Source organism: Lissotriton vulgaris, chromosome 1_1 (genome assembly GCF_964263255.1).
Source record: "Lissotriton vulgaris chromosome 1_1, aLisVul1.2, whole genome shotgun sequence".
Taxonomy (NCBI): Eukaryota; Metazoa; Chordata; class Amphibia; order Caudata; family Salamandridae; genus Lissotriton; species Lissotriton vulgaris.
The window spans coordinates 934,932,429-934,952,759 of NC_141685.1; the positions used below are offsets into that span (position 1 = coordinate 934,932,429).

At 44.2% G+C, this 20,331-nt stretch overlaps 1 protein-coding gene across 1 annotated transcript in view; it reads left to right on the plus strand.

Annotated features, from left to right (window-relative positions):
- MCRS1 (microspherule protein 1) overlaps nucleotides 1-20,331 on the plus strand; it is a 329,302-nt gene that overhangs the window by 63,692 nt on the left and 245,279 nt on the right. Inside the window, exon 3 of the mRNA XM_086959133.1 lies at nucleotides 2,125-2,263. Within this exon, the coding sequence (XP_086815259.1) occupies nucleotides 2,125-2,263 (139 nt within the window). The remainder of the gene's footprint in view (nucleotides 1-2,124; nucleotides 2,264-20,331) is intronic.

Genomic DNA, 20,331 nt, shown 5'->3' on the forward strand with positions numbered 1-20,331 from the left:
GGGTCCACCTTTTGAGCCATTACACAACTGTCCCCTACAGTTTCTTTCATGGAAAGTGGCCATCCTCATTGCAATCACTTCTTTGAGGATAGTTGGTAAGCTTCGGGCTTTAACCTTAGAAGACACTTTCAGCTTCATAAAGACAGAGTAGTTCTTTGCACCAACCCTTAATTCCTTCCCAAAGTGTTTTCTGCTTTTCATATCAAACAATCAGTTGAGTTGCCTGTGTTCTTTCCTCAACCTGATTTGGTTGCAGAAAGAGCTCTTCATACTCTTGATTTCAGAAAAGCGTTACTATGATACAATGAAAGAACAAAACCATTTTGCAAAACAATTGTTTGTTGCATTTGCTACACCTCAGGAAGGCAATTCCATATCTAAATCTGGTATTGCAAGATGGATTGTTAAATGCATTCAAACTTGCTACGCTAAAGCTAAACAAACTTTATCTATACTTTCTAGAGATAACATCCCTATAGCTGACATTTGGAAAACCGGAACATGGGCCACACCACACACTTTTACCAAACATTACTGTGTGTATGTGTTAGCACGTCAACAAGCCAACGTTGGGCAAGCGGTGGTAAAACGCTTTTTCAAACAGCTGCAACATCTACTGGTTAGCCACTGCTTTCGGAGAATACTGCTATATAGTCTATGCAAAGCAGGTGTATGTACAGCACACATACCTCGAATGGATTATGCTACTTACCCAATAAGCATCTGTTCTTGGCATGTAGAGCTGTAGATTCATATGCACCCTCCCACCTCCCCGGGCACCTGTAGTTGTTGCAGTCTTGCTTTACTTGCATTACATACCCATGGACAAATCTATACTACACTTACTCCATTCTCACCCTCTTGCGGGAAAACAATCTAACAATGGAGTCGATGCCCATACGAACTATCACTGAAAGGTGTCTCCTTATGAGGGCTCGAAAAATGTACTCCATTGCTCACATTTGCGAATCAGATTAATTCTGGACGAGCTATTTTTAGGTCCTACTTGAGTAGAAAGACAAACTGGCATTTGACATCTGCCTCTGAAAGCAGAGGAAATGTGACAAGATAGCAAGATTTAAAGGCATCTTTATTGCTCACAAAGTAAATGAGCAATAAAAATGCTTTTAAATCTTGTTAACTTGTCACATTTGCTCAGCTTTCAGAATCAGAGGTCAAGTGCATTTCACTTAGGTCAATGAGATTTTGTAGGTTACTAGACCTGCAGGGCTAGTGCATTTTTAAAGATTTTTCGAGCCCTGCTTACCTTGTGAATGGAAAAGACTTCTTCGAAGAAAAACAACTTGCAAACATCTGGACCCAACACTAGATGGCAGGAGTATGCAAAGCATGTGAATCTACATCTCAACATGCCAAGAACAGATGCTTACTGGGTAAGTAGCATAATCCTTACTTGACATGATTGACAACAATTGCCCCAGATGTTCTTGGGCAACAAGAAAGTTCTCTCTTCAAATGTAAATTTCCAGTGGTAAGTAATTTTTGCGCAAGTGAGCTATGAGTCTGCAGTATGCTTTAAGCTGGAGAACCAGCTCAATTAAATCCATTGTAGCAGCATTGTTACCTTGATTTCTCTTCGGGAATCTTGTCAAAAGAGTCACAAATGTTATAATCCTCATCTGTGCCCTTATTACACCTAGGGTGCTCTGTTCCTTTTTGAACCATGGCGCACCTTTAAATTATTGTGCCGTGCACAAACAGGGAAAGTGCTCCCATTACAAAGAATGTGCTGTCCTCAGAGCAGCTGCTAACGTGTAGTGCCCTGGGGGCACTGCATTAAAGCGAAACATGGAGCAGCTGCTTCAGACCCTCCATGTTTCACTGTGCAGGCAGCACCCCGCATGCACTTTGAGGCAGATTAAAGATTCCTTTTGCCGGCGGGTGCAGTGAGTGACTGCACCCGCCTGCAAGGGGATGTGTGGGAGACTCATGTTCCTCCTTCTAGAGGGCTACTGTCTGAGGGCACACTGACAGTGACTTGTGGCTGTGTTTGTTTTTTCTGTCCAGGCGGATAGCATAGCATTATAAAGAGTAGGAGGGTCAGTGGTTAACTAGTGCTTGCTGAAGTGTGTGATGAAATAAAATGTTTGTTTCCGCACACAGACCTACAAGCAATGCTGGAATCTGGACTGATGGCATCTGGCACTGATGGCAGGTCTGAAGATGAGGAGTACCTTGCGGGGCAGCAAAGGAGCTTGCTGCCATCCTCCGGTGTGGTCCCTAAAAGGAGGAGTTCATCAAGGTAATCTGGGGCATTCTTTACAAAAGCTGATTGACCAGTTTCGTCGAGCTCCAATTCTGGTCTCTATCCTCTTTCATTCCTTTCTCAGTTTTCCTTCCTTAGTCATCCATCTTCATATGGAAGAGCTCTGGACGTGTCTTTAGTTTTTTGTATGATCTGTGTGATGTCTTGTTGTCCCTCTGTACATGCACATTTTTGCTATCCTTTTTGGCAGTCCATATATTTGTATGTGCGTCCTCTTTTTGGCTCTTGCTGCGGGGTTCTTGGTGTTTGCTTTCTTACTGTCTCTTGTTTGGTGTCCCTACTTTGTACACAGTCTGACTAGTTTTCAGTCTATAGTTGTGAAGTAAACCGTGTCCGCTCACTTCACCAGCAGGACGGTAGATAAGACCATGCACAAGGCAGTGTGCTCTGAAATAAGCTCTAGCAATTTCACTTGAAGTGCTCGCCAAAGTTATCACAAATACTTTACCATTTTAGTAGCATTGCCAAGTTCTACGGCCAAGTATTCAGTGCATTGACAGTTCAAAATATTTAACACCACAAAAAATGCAATTGAAATTAAACCTATTCCAGATGGTTTGCTAAACCTCAAACCACCTTGGGATCTTCGTTGTTCTGTATAAACACTGACTGTGTCTGTCTAGGTGTGGGATCCTGTTTAAGTGCTTATTTCAATGAGCAACCGCTTTGCAAAAAATACAATTTAGATATAACTATCAGTCTTTGGAAATTTGTTTCCTTTACTTTGTATGTCTTCAGATAGAAGTAAAATGTGCAGCACATTAAACACTTTTAAAATAATCTCTTAAAAGGGAAAATACAGGCAGGTGAGCGACAGCAGCCTAATTAAAGAGGAATTTTACATGATGTGTTGTAGCTTACATTTTTCGTTCCGTCAGCTGTTTTGATCTTACTAGACCTACTTGTAGCTGTGATACTGTGGGATTCTATAGTTATATCAAAAGTTTGTCTAGGTCAAATCTACCTAACTGAACTAAGAACAGCACTGTAGCTCTTGATAGGGAATACTGAATTGCTTATACCTGATGTACCTGCCCTGCAGACCTGTACTGATTCAGCCAGACATTTGGTGACAAGAGATAAAGCCCCTATTCAGGCTTCATTAAAAACAGAATTGAACAGTAAAGGAGATTAAGGAAATTAGTTTTGCACTCCGCCAGTGACATCCAACATCTTGCAGCCAAAGAAAAGGAGAGCAGAGAGGCCTGCTTGTAGACTCACCATAAGTTGCTGGAGCTTAAAGCAGAGAGAAGTTGAAGTAGCATGGAAATGCTTAGCAGTTTTGTGTGTGGCTGCTACACTACATTGGGTTACTGAATGAGGGGGAGTGAAACCTTATTCAAGCAGAAACCACTATCCTTCACAGCCACACAGTCACAAGCAAACTCCAAATTAACCTATGCTCAACCCTCTGGCAGCTCGGCACAGAGCAATGAGGCCTAACTTAGAGGCATTGGATGAAGTACTTATGCAGCACTTCAAACTGTAATAAAGTGAAAACGCAACATAAGAAAAATCATGCATCAATTTAGAATTATAGAATAAATGTTAATAAATAAAACAAGACCAGAATTGCAAAAATCCAATCAGTAGAACCGGAGATGTGAAATTTGAATATTTCAGTGAATATAGTGCCAAAAATAGACAGCACCAACTGTGGCTGTGCTGTACCATGACAAAGTCACAAGTTCAAGTTGACTGCGATGGAACGTGGTCCTGCTACAGGGACCCAGTTAAGCCAGCTGAATAAGAGTACCTTAATTTCTGGTTGCAAGTTCCTGTGCCAAAGATGCGCTGCACAGCAGAGACAATACGAGGTCCAGGTTGGAGGTGCATCACATGACGTCAGTTCTGCGGAGCTGTGAGGCTGGGATGTGAAGTACTAGAGGGGGGCTTGCGTTGCGAGGGCCTGCGCCAGGGATTCCGGTCCAGGGAAGACATGACTTGGCAGTTCGGGCTGGACTGTTCCCATGAGGCATCGGGTCAGACTGATTTGCATATGGCCATGTCTGAACTGGGGTGGCTGAGTGAGCTAAAGAATGGTGATGGATTGAACCCAGATGAGTTGACTGGGGGTGAGTGTTTGATTTGCTCAAACGCATCGTCCATCATCCCCTTTTGTATCGCTTTGTTAGCCCTAAGTCGGCATGGTATGATCAGACGTGAGTCCCTTGCTCACTTGGCCACTGAATTCAAGATAGCCTGGCTGATGAGGATTATGAATCCAAAACCGGTCCCAGGATGCTTGTTTCCGGTCCAGGGAAGACATGACTTGGCAGTTCGGGCTGGACTGTTCCTATGAGGCACAGGTCAGACTGATTTGCATATGGCCATGTCTGAACTGGGGTGGATGAGTGAGCTAAAGAATGGTGATGAATTAAACCCAGATCAGTTGACTGGGGGTGAGTGTTTGATTTGCTCAAACGCTCCGTCCATCATCCCCTTTTGTATCGCATCACTCACCTGCTGTTTCGAAGAAGCTGCAGGTCCTGCAATGCAAAGTCCTGTGTTCATCATTGAGGATGCCGTCGACCAGGGGCATGTGATGTAAGGGACTGCATCAGGGATGGGCCACACAGCGACAGTTCAGTTCCAATGAATTTGCAAGGGCAATGTGTAGTCCTTGTGCTGGGAGAGTACTCGCATCAGAGGTGATGTGCCAGCTCTGCTTGGGGTTTCTGTGCGTAGCAGAGGAGATGCGTCCATTCTGATGGACCACAAATTGGCGGGCAGAGCACCTTCAGGACCACTTCCAAGGGTCAAGTACTGGGGTGGCACCACTTTGAAGGGTAGGACTCACAGTTGCAGAGTCCAGGTGCTAGTTACAAGAGACTAGTCATTTGAGTCACTCTGGTGGTCCTAGGTACAGGTTATAGATCTAGTTCTTCTTGCTCAGGCAAGAGGGCAGCAGGTCAGCACAGGAGGGCGGTAATCCTTTCAGCAACACAGCAGTCCTTCTTTCCGGCAGAATCTTCCACAGATCCAGAAGTGTCATGAAGAGCTGGGTTGAAGGGTCCAATATTTATTATTCTTTGCACCCTAGAGGTCCCCACACCCAAGGTGTCTGGCATCCCCTTTATCTTTGTTAGAAATGGGATTTCTGGTTGGCTAGGGCTTGCGCCTAAGCCAGACAGAAACCACCACTGTAGTCGGGGCAAGGGAGTTGCACGCTGAAGATAGCCCCTGCTCGCCCCCTTAGTAGTTTGGCACGAGCAGTCAGGCTTATCCCAGAGGCAATGTGTAAAGCGTTTACACACACACACACGCACACGCACACTTTGTATTATCCAAAACCCATTAGAGTCATAATCACACATATACACTGTGCCATCCGGCTCTAGGCAATATTCACAGGGATTATATACATGACAGGGCCAATCGAGCCACTGTCAGGATCATCCCAAAGCATAAGTAGTAAACATAAACACAACCAGTAACCACTGGCAAAATACTGCACTCCGCATTAGGCATAGAACACATTATTCATAAACACATTATGCAGAAGTCACAATTAGGGGACACCTCAGTGACACTCCCCAGGTGAATACATCACCTTCCCTTAGGGCCTTGCGCCTTCCTGGTACACACAGGTACCAAACCTGACCCCAGACCAACTGGCTTTCATTGGGGCTTAAATGCCCTCTGTCCAGAATGTCAGGGTGTAATAGTAGGGCCTCTCAAGTAGCCCTCTGGCTGCCAAAGCAGCGAAACACTGCGCAATCCGATGGGGTGTGGGGGTGCAACTCTTCCCCCCCCCCCCCCAACCTCCCTCCCCCCCCTTCATCCTGAAGCAAAATGCCCAGTGTTGCAGCTGCCCGCTCTGCTGCGGTGAAGCTGGGTACAAACAGGCCCTGGCACTAACTGCACCACTGAAGCCCCACTCCGGGACTTCTAAAATAAGAGAGACCCCTTGCTGCAGCTGCCCGCTCTCTAGGGGCAGCTGTAGAATCACCCATGGCCCTGTAGGGCCTCCTGAGCCCCCACTGGGACTCTAAAGGCCAACAGTTGCCCCCACGGTGCAGCTACTGGCAAGCGAACTACGTCGGAGACCTCTCTGGGTCTCTTTCAGTCAGCGTCGGGGTAGCCCCCACAATATTCCCTAATAAGGTAGCGCAAAGCTCATAAAGGCAGCGAGACCTCACTCGGTCCCCCTTGCAAGACAAAGTGATGGCCTACAGCAGCCACCCGCTACTCCGCGGTGCGGCTGCCTGCGTAAAGACCAGGGGAACCGCTGGGCCCCGCCTGTCAGCTCTTCCGACTCACCCTCACTCTGGGCAAGTCAAAGTTCCTCAGCGGGCTCCAAAACATGGAGTGAAACCTCTGTGAACTTCCTTTCCCTGCTGGCTGCTCGTGACATTGGGCCAAGCCCACAACCAGGCAACAGCATCCTGACTTCCGCGGAAGTATCTGGCGGCTTGGGTTGCTGGGCAACGCTGTCGGTTCCTGCGCGCTCGCTCAGCAGACGAGCAGCTGCATTTGGGCTTCCTTGCAATGCGCAGGGTATTCCTCAAGTCCCAAGTAAGCCCACAGCAACTCTCATGGGGTCACAGCCCCAATACCTATACTTCCACTGTCTTTGTTCACCCCCTGGTCCAGGGTCCAATCAGCGCTGCAAGCCCACCAGTAGAATTTTATTTACTGACCCTGGGTATCTGAGATACCACTTCACAAGGGACTGACAGGTAAATTAATTATACAAACAACAAGGAGCTACAGAGGGAAAAATGCAACCAGGTCGCCCTCCACTCAACATACAATATCAATACATCAAGACCTGATCTGCAAGGCAACTCTCTTGAGGACAAGTATATAAATGGGGGAAGGTGTTCAAAAAGCTTTGTCCTCATATACGCCCCTCCTTTACATTCAGAGGTAGTAACCTCCCACTTTAATGCCTTAAACTTTTAAAACAATCTTGTTTTTACAAATGACAGTCATCAAACTACAATACCCCTGGCCAACATACAGGAGTATCCCTGTGAATGGTTATCAAAAAAATAAATCACCTCAATCTTTGAAAAATGGTGAGACGGCAAGATGGCACCTCACTTGCGCAACACCAATACAGCTTGCTGATTGGTACTCACCAGCTATGCCCACTTTTTACATCATTGGTAGCCATCTTGCCTTAAAGAATAAGTAAAGTGTCTAGGACAAACAAAAATTGGTGCTAAGAAAAACGTGATGTGAATGAATCACATACCACAAATACGACCATGTGAAGATAAAATTGAAATAAGTCGCACATTAACCGATACCAACTTTATTATCCGCTGTACACTTATTCAAATTAGAATCGGTTGCAATTTATGCATACCGCTTCATACTGAGCCGACATGTTTCATTGCCAACATAATTTTAAGGCAATTTCATCAGGGCATGAGGTACCAGTACTGGACACTGAAATTTTCTTTTACGGGGACTGCCGAATGTGAAAACAAAACAGACACATAGCCAATCACTATCGAGGGATCTCTTTCTCTACATTGAGTCTGAAACTATATACTCATTGCACATGTGTTTATATTACCATAAACGAGCCACGGTCCATCATACCAGCTCTTTTCTTTCTTCACTCATTAGACAAAACTCCATCAGTGAGTCTTCTCAATGGGCTTACACTCTGCCATAGTGTCAATCTACAGAGCGATAAAATTGTTAAGAGACACACATGTTATCCATCTCACAGCCAGTTCCACTCATGCTGAGGCCACTCCCATATTAGGAACTCTGTTTAATAATATTACGACAAGCACCGCTAAAAGTTACCGGCATCACAATCATTCAATCTGCACAGTTTTCAGTGGCGTTTTCCAAAAACACACTCTTTTTAATTATCAATTGCAATTGACGCTCCCATATTGGGCACTTTTTTTTCTCAAATTACGACGGGTGCCGCCATGAGTTACTGGCACCCCACCCCTTTAATCAGGACCACTCTCCTTTAACCAGGACCACTCTAAGTCACGCTTTTCCACAAATTATGCCCTCCTATTCATTCATACCGCAGTCCTTGCCGCCTATGTCCTATGGAAGCGTGTTGTCTCAACCGTCACTCCCACAGAGTGACTGCTTCACATTTAAACTTCCTAACCGTAACCCCAATCACGTGAATGGTCTGCGGTCATGGGGGCCATATTGGAGTGTAGTAAAAATGCCAAAAGTAATATTTTTAGCGTACATAGCGAATAAAATACAGAGCGTTTCCGCTAGTCATGCAATGTTTTCATGTTCCTAAAACATGACACTCTTAATCCTTTTCATTTTCAAGAGCGTTTATTTTTCATTTTTTTTTTTTTTAAATCGTTTAAGGAGTATACAGCTGGGCGTCCATATAGACGGACTCTCCTTACAAACTCATGCTACTTCAACTGCTTTTACCTCGAGTGGGCTCACTAGTCCATTATTTTACATAGCCTGCCACTAAGTTTAAGGGCTCCATATATTGATCAACATATCACGTGACCGTACAAAATTCGTGGTGGACATCTTGTAATAAGCAACAGGTGTGGCCTCCATACACATGTAGTTTATATTCACACTCTGTAATCATTGTAAAGGGATTCTGATTTCATATTCAGAGTGTTACAATACATTGTGAATTCCAAGAAAACAGGTACTTCACTCTTGGACACCAAAATGCAGGCTCGCCATCACCAACATGATTAATAAAGATTTTAATACTTGACTTTATTCCATTCTATAAAGTAGTTTAATCCAATCTGGTCACTTTTCTCTTGAAAAACCCAACGTGCCTTTTGGAAGCCAGAACCCTCTCTATGTTCTGCAGGCCCCCCAATACTTTCTCCAGTACAACCCAGGTGAAAGAATGTTTCTGCTCATGACAGTGCTGTATTAGTTTGGTGGTTAACTTCCCTGCTCTGATGGTGCTACGGTGTCCCTGCACTCTAATTATGATCTTCCTGGTTGTAAGCCCTATGTAGTGTAAACCACATTGGCATGTCAACCTATATACCACATTCATGGTATTACAATTACTGAATCGCGTCGGATGCCAAATCCTGCCAGAGTTCAGGGTCACATTTAGAGTCTTCTTAGTAACACTACATACAGATCATGTTCCACAGGGGTAATGTCCTGGAGGAATAGTTACCTGACCTTTTAAATGCAAATCTCGGTGGAGGCATTTTAAAGTCAGTTGTAGAAAGTAGCGCCCAGTGCTTCCGTATAGATTGACGAATCTGGGTAGCTAGTGGGTCGAACGTCATCACCACAGGTACACAATCATCCTTAGTTCGTTCATCTTTCTCCAAAAGTACACTGCGAGGAGTATTTAAAGCTCTTTTCTTAGCTTGATTATTTTGCAGGGGTAATGTCTCTGTTTAAGTTCCTCACACAGCCCCTCTGATGGTTCTAGGTATGTCACAGTGGTCAAGCAGTTCCTGTGATATCCCAGGAACTACCCCACTGGCAAGTTATCTCTTAGCGCCCTGGGATGGTATGATTGATAGAGCAGGAGCAAATTCTTATCAGTTGGTTTCTGATGAACTCCGGTACACAATGTGTTACCCTCCACACAGATGTCCAAGTCCAGATATACAGCCTTCTGACTGCTATTCGTCCATGTAAATCATAAACTGGCATCTTGATGGTTAAGCCAGTTGAGGAATTCCAATAGGGCTTCCTTGCCACCAGACCAAATATCCTCTATATACCGCTTCCAGAGGTGTAAATTCTTCTGGAAGGGATTAGACTGATGGTAAATGATGTCCTCTTCAAACTGGCCTACGTAGATGCAGGCCAGACTGGGCACAAAAGTTGCGCCCATAGAATTCCCTGTGGTTTGCAGGTACAGCTCATCTTAATAGCAGTAATAGTTACGAGTGAGTGCCAATTCAATGCACTTCAATACAAAGGACTGTGGTGTGTCATAGAACCACTCTTGTTTACCCAAAGCCCGTGCTGCTACCACCAGCGTGGCGTCTTGGGGTATACAGGTGTAAAGCGATTCGATATCAATTGTGACCAGAAATTCGCAAGATGGATCAAAATGGATATCTGCCAAAATGTTTAAAACCTCCATGGTGTGTGTGTGTGTGTGTGTGTGTGTATATATGTGTATGTATGTATATATGTGTATGTCTGTTTGTCCTTTATGCATTACTACACCATTCATCCGATCGCCATGAAACTTTGGGAAGTTGTTGAATACACTCCCGCGAAGGTTTCTGTCAAATAATTTTTTAAAAAATCGGCCCCCCAGGGCCCTCATAATCTTTCGAATACCAAAATAGACAGCGAATTTGCGAGCATCGTCCGCAGTTATGACCCCCAAACGGAAATCGATTGGTCAATGTACATCAGAAGCACAAAAGAAAAAGGCATTACGAGCTTTAGAAACAGACGAGCAACGGGAAGCAAGATTAGAAGCTGTTCGAATACAAACTGCTCAAGCCCGTAATTCTCAAACGAACGAGCAACGAGAATCAAGATTGGAAGCTGATCGAGTACGCACTGCTCAAGCCCGTTCTTCCCAAACGAACGAGCAACCAGAGTCAAGATTGGAAGTCAATCGGGGACGCACTGCTCAAGCCACACTTTGAAATGTTTTCAAAAATAAAATGAATAAGTTTCAATAACAGTGGCACAATGTAAATTGAATGTTATCATAACAAGTTTCCTTGAATTTCCTTTCTTCTGAGATCGCAGCAACGCGCGACGGGTAAGCTACTCTTTAATAAATGACTGTTGTTTTATCACTGACTCTCTAAGAAAGAAGTCGGCGAACTGTGATAGAGGTTCCAAAACTGATTGGATCCCCGACACAATGGGTCGGCCAGGAGGGGACGTTGGGGTTTATGTATTTATGGTAGGATATAGAAAGCTGGAGTCCTGGGCTTGTTGTTCATCAGAAACTCAGCTTCCTTAACTGTTATCCATTTGTTCTCTTTAGCTATTCGTACCATTTCCCTAATAGTCTCCAGGAGTTCATTTACAGGGTCACAATTTAGAGGTTGATAGTTGTTACGTGCCCCCAACAGTCTAGTTACTTCAGCGTCATAATCAGTGGAATTCATAACCACCACTGCCCCACCCTTGTCAGCTGATTTTATGGTGAGCGAATGTTTATTCTGTAAACTATTGACTGCATTTCAATCCTCCCGACTCGTATTGCTGAATTTCTGAAGTGTACGTCTTTGTTCAAATGTTGTGATATCCTGTAGTACCTTACTTTCAAATACCACAACTTCTGGCCCTATCATCGTATTTGAGGGACAAAACTGAGATGGTTTTTTGAGTGTGGTACTAAATAATAAGGGGGGGGGTCCTGCCGTTTGTTAGCAAAAAACTTTTCAATTTTATCTTTCGCATTGTCTCATGAAATTCAACTCTGCACGTCATGGGTCAGTGCGGGAACAAACCCTAATCCTTTATTTAAAACCCTCACTAGTAGTGAGAGTATGGTCAGACCGGTCCACCACTATATTGTTCATCTCTGATTCTGCCCCCAACTGCGTGTTATCTGGGGGGGGGGGGAGAGTATGTTTGCCATGACTGGTTCTGATTTCCCCGTCCGTGGCCTCTGCCCGCCTGACCACCCCCTCTGTCGCCCCTTGGCTCTGAAGACCGGAGTAGTGCACCTAGATCTTCTTTGGTTGTCTCTTGCTGGTTAAACCTCACCCTATTTGAATTAACTTGATGTCCCCCTTCTTCTTCTTCGCTGGAAGTATTATCGAAAGTCCAGTTATGGGGTGTGCTTCTAGTTTGTTGTCTCCCACCCATTGCCTGCCCCACAAAACGCTGTTGTTCTGGTCCCGGTTGATAGTACTTATCCTCCAAGTATGGGAAAGCCCATTCGTGGGGATAACCTTTCAAGATTGCGTTTCAAGCCTTTTATTTTTTGATTAATCATGTAATTCTTAAATCACTAAGATCTTCTTGGATTCTCAAAAGTTGTTCTTTGGTGTTCGTGAGAGTAGTATCTCGCTTTATATTTTCGTATTTTAGGTAAATTAAATATGCCAAACGGGTGTAGACCAACCTTGCCATGTTCACCACAGAGAGCACACACACTTTACACTGCCCAGAGTCCTAGAACCACCAAAAGTCATGAAAAAGGCTAGGAGGAAGGCAAAACTTTCAGGGACCAGCTTGTTTGTGATCACAAAAGACCAGTGTCAGACCCCTTGTGAGAGTGCTCAGGCAGGACCTTTGTGATGTGCAATTGTGGTTGGTGATAGCTCCTTGTTAACTCGGTGGCCCTCCTTGCCAACACGTATCTTCCCGTTATCTTACTGCCTGGCAGTTCGGGCTGGACTGTTCACATTGGGCACAGGGTCATGAATTATTTACATATGGCTGGGTCCAAACTGGAATGGCATGGTGGGGAAAAAAATTATGGATTTAGGCCTAGATCTCTGTACAATGCACAAAGGACAACTGCCAGCTACAGCCAGTCATGTGATCCAGGATCATGTTGTAGGCACCAATTGGTTAGGACAAGAAAATGCAAACTTTCTAAAAGTGACATTTTCAGAATTGTGAATAAAAATCCGACATTATCATTAAAGAGGGCTTTTAATTACAGTTCTATAAAAACCAAACTCAACTTCGGTACCTGCTCCCAATTGAACGTTATTACTTATTAAATGTTATAAGGTTACTCCAATGTTATCATATGGGAGAGGTAGGTCTTGCCATAGTGAAAAACAAATTTTAGGTTTTCACTCCCAGGACATGTAAAACTTGAAAGTACATGACCAACATTTTAAATGCACTGCATCCTGCCCTTTGGACTGTTAAGGCCTACCCTAGAGGTGACATATGTGTTAAAAAGGAAAGTTTGGACCTTACCTAAGATTTATTTTGTCAAAATGGCCGATTAAAACTGCACACACATGCTGCAATGGCAGGCCTGAGACAAGTTTAAAGGGCTTCCTAAGTGGGTGTCAGAAGCAGTATGGCAGGTGCATCAGTCACATTTAATTTGCATGCCCTGGGCACATGCAGTATCATTTTGCTAGGAACTTGCAAGTTAATTAAATAGGACATTTGGTGTAAGCAAAGTCTACCATGTTTAAGAGGAAAGCACAAGCACTTTAGCACAGGTTAGCAGTGGTAAAGAACTTGATTCCTAAATGCCAACAGAAATGAATTCAGAAAACAGAAGGCTGGAGGCAAACAGTGTGGGGATTACCCTGCAAAAAGGGCCAAGTCCAACAGTCACTTGGACTTACTATTTCGATATGTGTGCTTACATGTTTTGCAGTGCCTTTCAAACCTTATTTGCATAATAATGCTAAATCAGAAAAATGATTACTGCTTATGTGCAGCCTAGGCTTATTTTTGAGCCTCGCTGCCTTCCTGTGTGCTGTTGAATGGATTCAGAGTGCATGTAGTCTCTAGCTTTTGTATCAAGTTTACAGAAGCAGGAGGGCCTGCCTGTTGGAATGCATCATCTGGCTAGTGTGTCTTGTTTGTGATCTTCATTTGGCACTGCTATTACTAGTTCTGGATAGAAGTCCAGTTGCATTTAGGTTAAAAGGTATGTACTTTTTGTCTGGAGAAGGTTTTTGGTAGTTTTAGTGTGGTTTTCTATGGGTTGCTTGTTAACAAATGTAATACACTGTCTTTTAAGGATATTTATGTTGTAGCACATGTTCTGTTTTGAGGGGTTACACTTAATTAGCGTATTAAGTACTTCTCGAGTACAGTATTTTGAATGTGGGTGTGCAGAATTGAAGTGCATATTGTCATATGTTTCAAGATTACCTGTCTGCTCTATTGATTTTTTTCGATTGTGCATTTTACCTCCTACAGATGTTGCCTTGAGCATGTGACTGCAAGATATCTATCTGCTGACTGAGCATTTGTTTGTTAATTATGTTTCACAAATGTTGGTCTGCAAGATAGTATTTGAGTTGCGCAACTTTCATACTTCATGCAAGATTCTGTTGGTTAAGCATGTTTTTATTTTGTTTTCCAGGATACCCTTGTGTTGAACCGATTTCATGTTGTATGCAAAATACCCTTGGTTTAGCATTTTCACACACTATTCTTCTAAGTAAATTTTCATAAGCAAGATGTGTGATTGAATGTTTAGAAGTTCTGTGTCAATCAGTCCTTGTTTCTTGGGCCTGTCTATGAATGAAGTTACTCTGTTCTGGCCCATTACATTATTATTTGGGTGAGTACAAGCTATCCATTTTGGTTTTACATTCCTTTTGTTCAGTTTTATTCCTGACAAATGGTCATAAAGGATGCAAATGTAGGTACTTACATGTTTTATTTAAAGCTACGGCGATGTGGGCTGTTGCATGTTTTCTTTTGTGTTGACCGTTTGTAAAAGGTGAGACGAGTATATGCTGAAGGATATCTTTCATTCTGTAGGGATGTGTGATGGTGCGTGTTTTCTTTGTGTTGCCCCTTTAAAAGATGGGAATTTTACCCTGCATTGTAACTTGTCTATTGTGTGTAATGTCACTAAGTCTTGTCTTTTTTCCTGTCTCTGTGCAGATGTGATTTCTTTGAATTCTTTAGTTGCAAAGTTACAATTGTCACAGATCTTCCGGTCTTATCTAACGGCACTACCTGATCTACTGATGAGGTGTTCAACAACCTATAACAGATACATGCCCATCTCACCTTCTGCATATGAAGAAAAGTAACAGTAAACGTTCAGCTAGAGCCTAACATTTTAAACTGACAGACATTCTCTGTATGCTGTCTTTTCAAGGTAGGAGTGCATTCCAAGTGACGTACGACTGAGTTCATTGTGACAGTCAATACCAAAAAGATTGATCACTTTATTCTCCAGAGGAGGGTGGATCATTTATAAATGTGATGAAGAAACCCACAATGAATAGCTAGCATACCAGATAATTAATGCTGCTGTTTTTTGAGCTTTTTTAATAGATCATTATTAGATTATATCAGAAACAGGATACATGTTATATATCCAGCAGCGAAGAAAGGAACAGATTAGCAACAAACATGTTAAATTACAGCGAGGACTATCTGCGATAGTTCATATATCACTGAAAACAAAACCGGCCCACAACAGTTACATTTACAATAAATCCCTAGCACTCAAGGATGTAGCGCTGTCTTTTGGCCTTATGTCGTTGAAGGATCTCTGGCCTATTCCCCTGTGCTCTCTCCACCTGCCAACCCATCTCTCCCTGTGTTTCTGCATCTCCAGCCAAAGCCCATTGAAGACATATGAAGACTTTGCGGTTTTTACTCTCTCCGAGGAAGCCCACCTGACCTCAGTCCATCTCCATTACGTGAAGATGTAACTTGTAGGGACCTTGGTCACGAGCCCTAGGGCTGAATGTTGTGTGGACATGGGTTTTGTTATTAAAAAGATTCATCCTGTAAGGTAGGTTACATAACCTACACTTCTTACTATGCCAGCTCCACACCTTTACAGCCATGAGTGGGGGCACCCATACCTGCAGGTTGTAGGAAAATGCCCCTTTTTGCATGTTTGCCCCCACATATTGCCTGATGTTGATGCTTTTTGACTAAGTGTGCACTGGGTTCCTGCCAGCCAGGTACCCAGGGCCTATGTTATTTCCCAAAATTTACTGTTGCAAACCCAATTGGCAACTCTCTGGCCACATGGAAGTCCCTTGTAAAAGGTACCATGGGTACGAAGTCCACTGTGACCAGAGAAGGCCTCTAAGGACTGCAGCACATATTGTGCCACCCTTAGAGGGCCTGTACCTTAACACACACACACACACTGCCATTGTAGGCTGCGTGTTTTTATGCAGAACAAAGTGAAGAGTCTACAAGGCACACATCCCTGTGTGCCATGCCTACAACCCACGACCTATGGTATAGTTAAGCCACCCCTCTAGCAGGGTGCACTATACCACTGGTGAGGATGCAGGTGCATGAGCCTTGTACCCCTGCAGTGTCCAAGTCAATTCATAGACATTATAAGTGCAGTGAAGCCATAAAGAGTATATGGTCTTGGAGTTTGTCATTACAAACGCCACAGCACCATAATATAATGGCTTTCCCGAAACCTGGCAATTTTGGTATCAAACTTTTCAGCACATTAAACCCACACTGATGCCAGTGTGGGATATAATGCCAAATGCACTCAGAGGGCATCTTCGAGATGCCCCCTGAAAAACGACCTAACTCTAGTGCCCTGGCTGAGTAGCTGCTTGTCCGCTTCCGCCACCGGACATGTTTCTGGACCCGTGGGTCGGGAGCTTTCCTCTCTATGGGCTCTGAAACAAAGCACATCCTGGGTCACGGTGCAAAGCCTTCTACCGCAGTACGGGCAGAGTCCACAAAGAGGAAGCTTTAAAGGCTTGCCGACTTTATGAACTGATCCAGCCGTTCGCTGCTCCCAGCAAACTGGCCCCCACCGGTTCTGACCCCCACTTTGGAGGGAGAATCGGCAGGAAAACCAAGATAAGAGGATTGGTATGCCCATCTTTGCCAACCCAACCCCTCAGGTGGGGGAGGGGAGGCGAATCACAACTCTGTCTCTGCCATTTTGAAGATGGGGACCCCGCCAAGCAGAGTGAGGCTTATGCCCCCCTCCCCCTGGAGGGTGGCATAATAGGGGGGTGTGCCCCCAAGGAAGTGACCCATTGGTCGCAACCTGTACCTACCTAAAACGCCCCTAAACTTAGTATTTAGTGGCAGCCCTGAACCTTGCTTCCTGAGACAAGAAAGAAGTAGTACCGAAGAGCCCTGCTGAAGGAAGAGGAGGTGGACACCAACTGACTAGAGCCTTAACTCTACCGGCTTGTCCCGACCTCAACCTGTTCCAGCGTAATCCAAGGATGTCCTGCAGCCAGCAGCCCCCCAAAACCCAGAGGACCTTCGCTCCCTACCCTACAAAGACATTGTCTCCTGTGAGCTGAGCACAGTACTTGCTCAAGAAACCAGACTCTGGCTCGGGTTGAGTCTGCACCCCTCTGCACCTGACGCCCACGGCCTGAGTTTGAGTGGCCCAACACCACAAGGAGGTCTCCTGCGTAATCCTGACTTGGGATCTAGTGATCCCAGACCTGCCTCAAGCCCCCTGACGACGCCTGAAGCCTCTATCTAGAAGATCCCCGAGACCAGAGCTGGTAAGGAAAACCTGACACCTCAAGACACTCCTTAACCTGACACCCCACGGCCTTCGATAGCCCAACCGACAGTGTCCAGGCAGCCCCCAGCATCCCAACTTACCTCTCCAACCAGTGGTCGCCTCCAGAAAGTCTTTGTGCTGTGCCTGCAGTGTTTCTTTTGACCGGAGCATCCCCATTGAAAATAATAGGGCACCCGATGTCGATTCAGCACCTGGCTGCCCCAGTGCCGCTGTGGGTGCACCTTGTGTGCTAACTTGGATCCCCTTTTCCTTGACCTTCACCCCAGGAGCTGTGCTCCCTCAACCTTATGGCCTGCCCGAGAGCAGCCGACAGCCCCCCTAGCCCAATAGGCTAACATTAGGCCTCAGCACTCTGCATCCTTGAGCCTGGGGGAACCGTTGTTCTAACCCTAGAAACTCAACACTAAAGACCGATTGCTTACCTGCAAACCGATAACTTTATTTTTTTTCATAGGATTGCATGAACTGTTTTCCTCAGACAAACCTTTTATGTGTTGAGGGTGTTTGTAAGGGAACCTAAGAAAGTGTATTTTTATTAAAACTGTTATACTCCCCTTTTAGCTAGGAAATGTCCCAGTGTGATATCTAGCATATCACACGGAGTAGAAAAATTAATCTAGAAAGGAATCAAAAGTAATCTAAAAGTAATATTTTTGCATATTTTTCAAACCTGTAAGAAAAGTTATTATCCATCTAACTTGTTAGTTGGTCAATCTGTCTTGGAAAGTACAATTCCACTTACCTGTACCAAGTCTTGCTTCTAAAAAATAAAATACAACAAAGAAATATTTTTGATATAAACAATTGGTCTGAGTTCAGTCTTTGAGTGTGTAACATCGTTTCTTGCCTGACTGTGTACAATAAATGCTTAACCCTGCCCTCTGATAAAGCTTTACTGCTCGCCCACACTACTACAAATAGAGAGTAAGGTGATATCTATTTTTACTGGTGTATACCTTTGGGGACCCACTGGACTCTGTGCACACTATATCTTACTTGGGTATAGTATATACAGAGCCAGCTTCCTACACAGGTGTAGAGACAAATGCCACTCAAACCTACTCATAAGATGCACACAAGGACGAAACATTGCCAAAGCAACAACTAGACAATGAAAAGGGTGCTTAAATGGTGGACACTAACAATGTATCTGATAGAGGCCTACTTGATCGGGGCTTACACTTACTTAGTAAATTGTTTTTTGTGTGTCGGCTTTCTATTGCACTTGTGCTGTTTTTATAGTAAATTATTAGTACTCCATTTAATATTACTCAGTTTTCCGACCTTTAAAGAATAGGAGGATGAGTCTGTTGCCTAAATTCAAAATTGTAAACTATCATTGCATATTTCTTTGATGAGCGATCACACATTGAACCACTGTGTCGGTTGGTAGCATTGCTCCCGCATAAATCAATATATGGAATTTACAGAAAATGATAAATCATTACGCCTGCATTAGAACATCAAATGTTTCAAGACTTGAACAGGAAATGAATGACGATTGGGATGGAGGTGCTCCACTTAGGGAATAGTAGCACACCGGCAATGGGACTGATAGTGCTCTAATACTAGCACTGATCATACATCACTGCTTGAACAGATTGACACCTACCTTGGGGCACAGAGAGACTGGCATGGGCAAATTATCTGATTGTAAGGGTTATATGAATACTTGTGGGACAAGAAAATGAGCATGTAGCGACAGAGGTGATGTATACCAGTATTGAGAGTAGATTTACTGCGTGATAGGCAGTAGTGGTTGAATTCCATTCTTGGCTTGGAAGAGCTGTACAACCCTGAGTTGCTCAGCGTTTTTGGTTTGCCTTCTGTTTTTCTCACTGTGACTTGACAATATAAATGCAATGAGATACTCTGTGTTTTCACGCAGCATTTTGTGTATAGACTAGATACTGGTTAGGTGGGGCGCCAACCATAAGATAGCAAGCAGGGGGTGGTGTCACTGGTGGAGAGGCCTTTATTCCTGTAGTCCTGGAGTGGAGACAACCTCCAGAGGATATAGTTAGAGGGGGGCTTATTGTATGAGAGAAAAAGAGACTGAGACGGTTTGCAGTCTTGTTTTGTGTCCTTGGAAAATCAAGTGTGTAGTGCCTTGTTTTGGATCCTGTCTGAAATTCTAGAGCTCTGTTGAGGACTAAGGGCAACTTTATCCAATCTCTCTATACCACTTTACTTTGTACCGAGTAGCTATCCCCACCTGTCCTCCCATTTCCTATGTTTCGGCAACCAGAGGGATATGGATGAGGATGCCCCCGTTTCACGTCTTATAAGCATTGCCTAGCAATCAGGTGAACATGGATGAAGATTCCTAGGTGCATTCAACATTTAGATGTGATTAGCCTGAATCAATCCTCTTTGTTTCAGGCAGAAAAAAACGACATTTGCACCATTCTGATTGCAAAGTGCTCGAAATTTGCACTGTCTTATTGTCAGTGCTCACAATTTTGAATACATATTGCTCTGCTTCACTAGTGATATCTAATGCATAGTTCTAACTGCAGATTCCTTACCTTAGAATACTCCCCTGACACCGTGCTTGGTCTGGAAAACTTTACTTTAGTTTATTTCCTGCATGCCTCCTGGGTGCGCTGTGAGGCTTTGTGTTTACTCCATACCGCCCTGGAAGTGATGAATAGGAGCTGCATATAAGTGCCACCCATGCGTTCCAATGGCACCTCTTTCCAGAGCGCACGGCTGGAGCCCCCTTTCCCAGTGTCATTGGCCTTCTAATGAATCCTGGAAAAACAAATTCCAGTATACTAAGGAACGATATTCCCTCCTAAGGCTACAAACCATACTTGGACTGTAAAAAGCAGATGTCTGTCATGGACCTGCACAAGGAGAGGCTCTGGTGTTTTAGCTCGGGACTTGACTCAAAGTTGTGTGATAGGTGTTCCCTTATGCATCCAAAGGTGAGAAGCAAAGCTTTTGTCACCTTTGG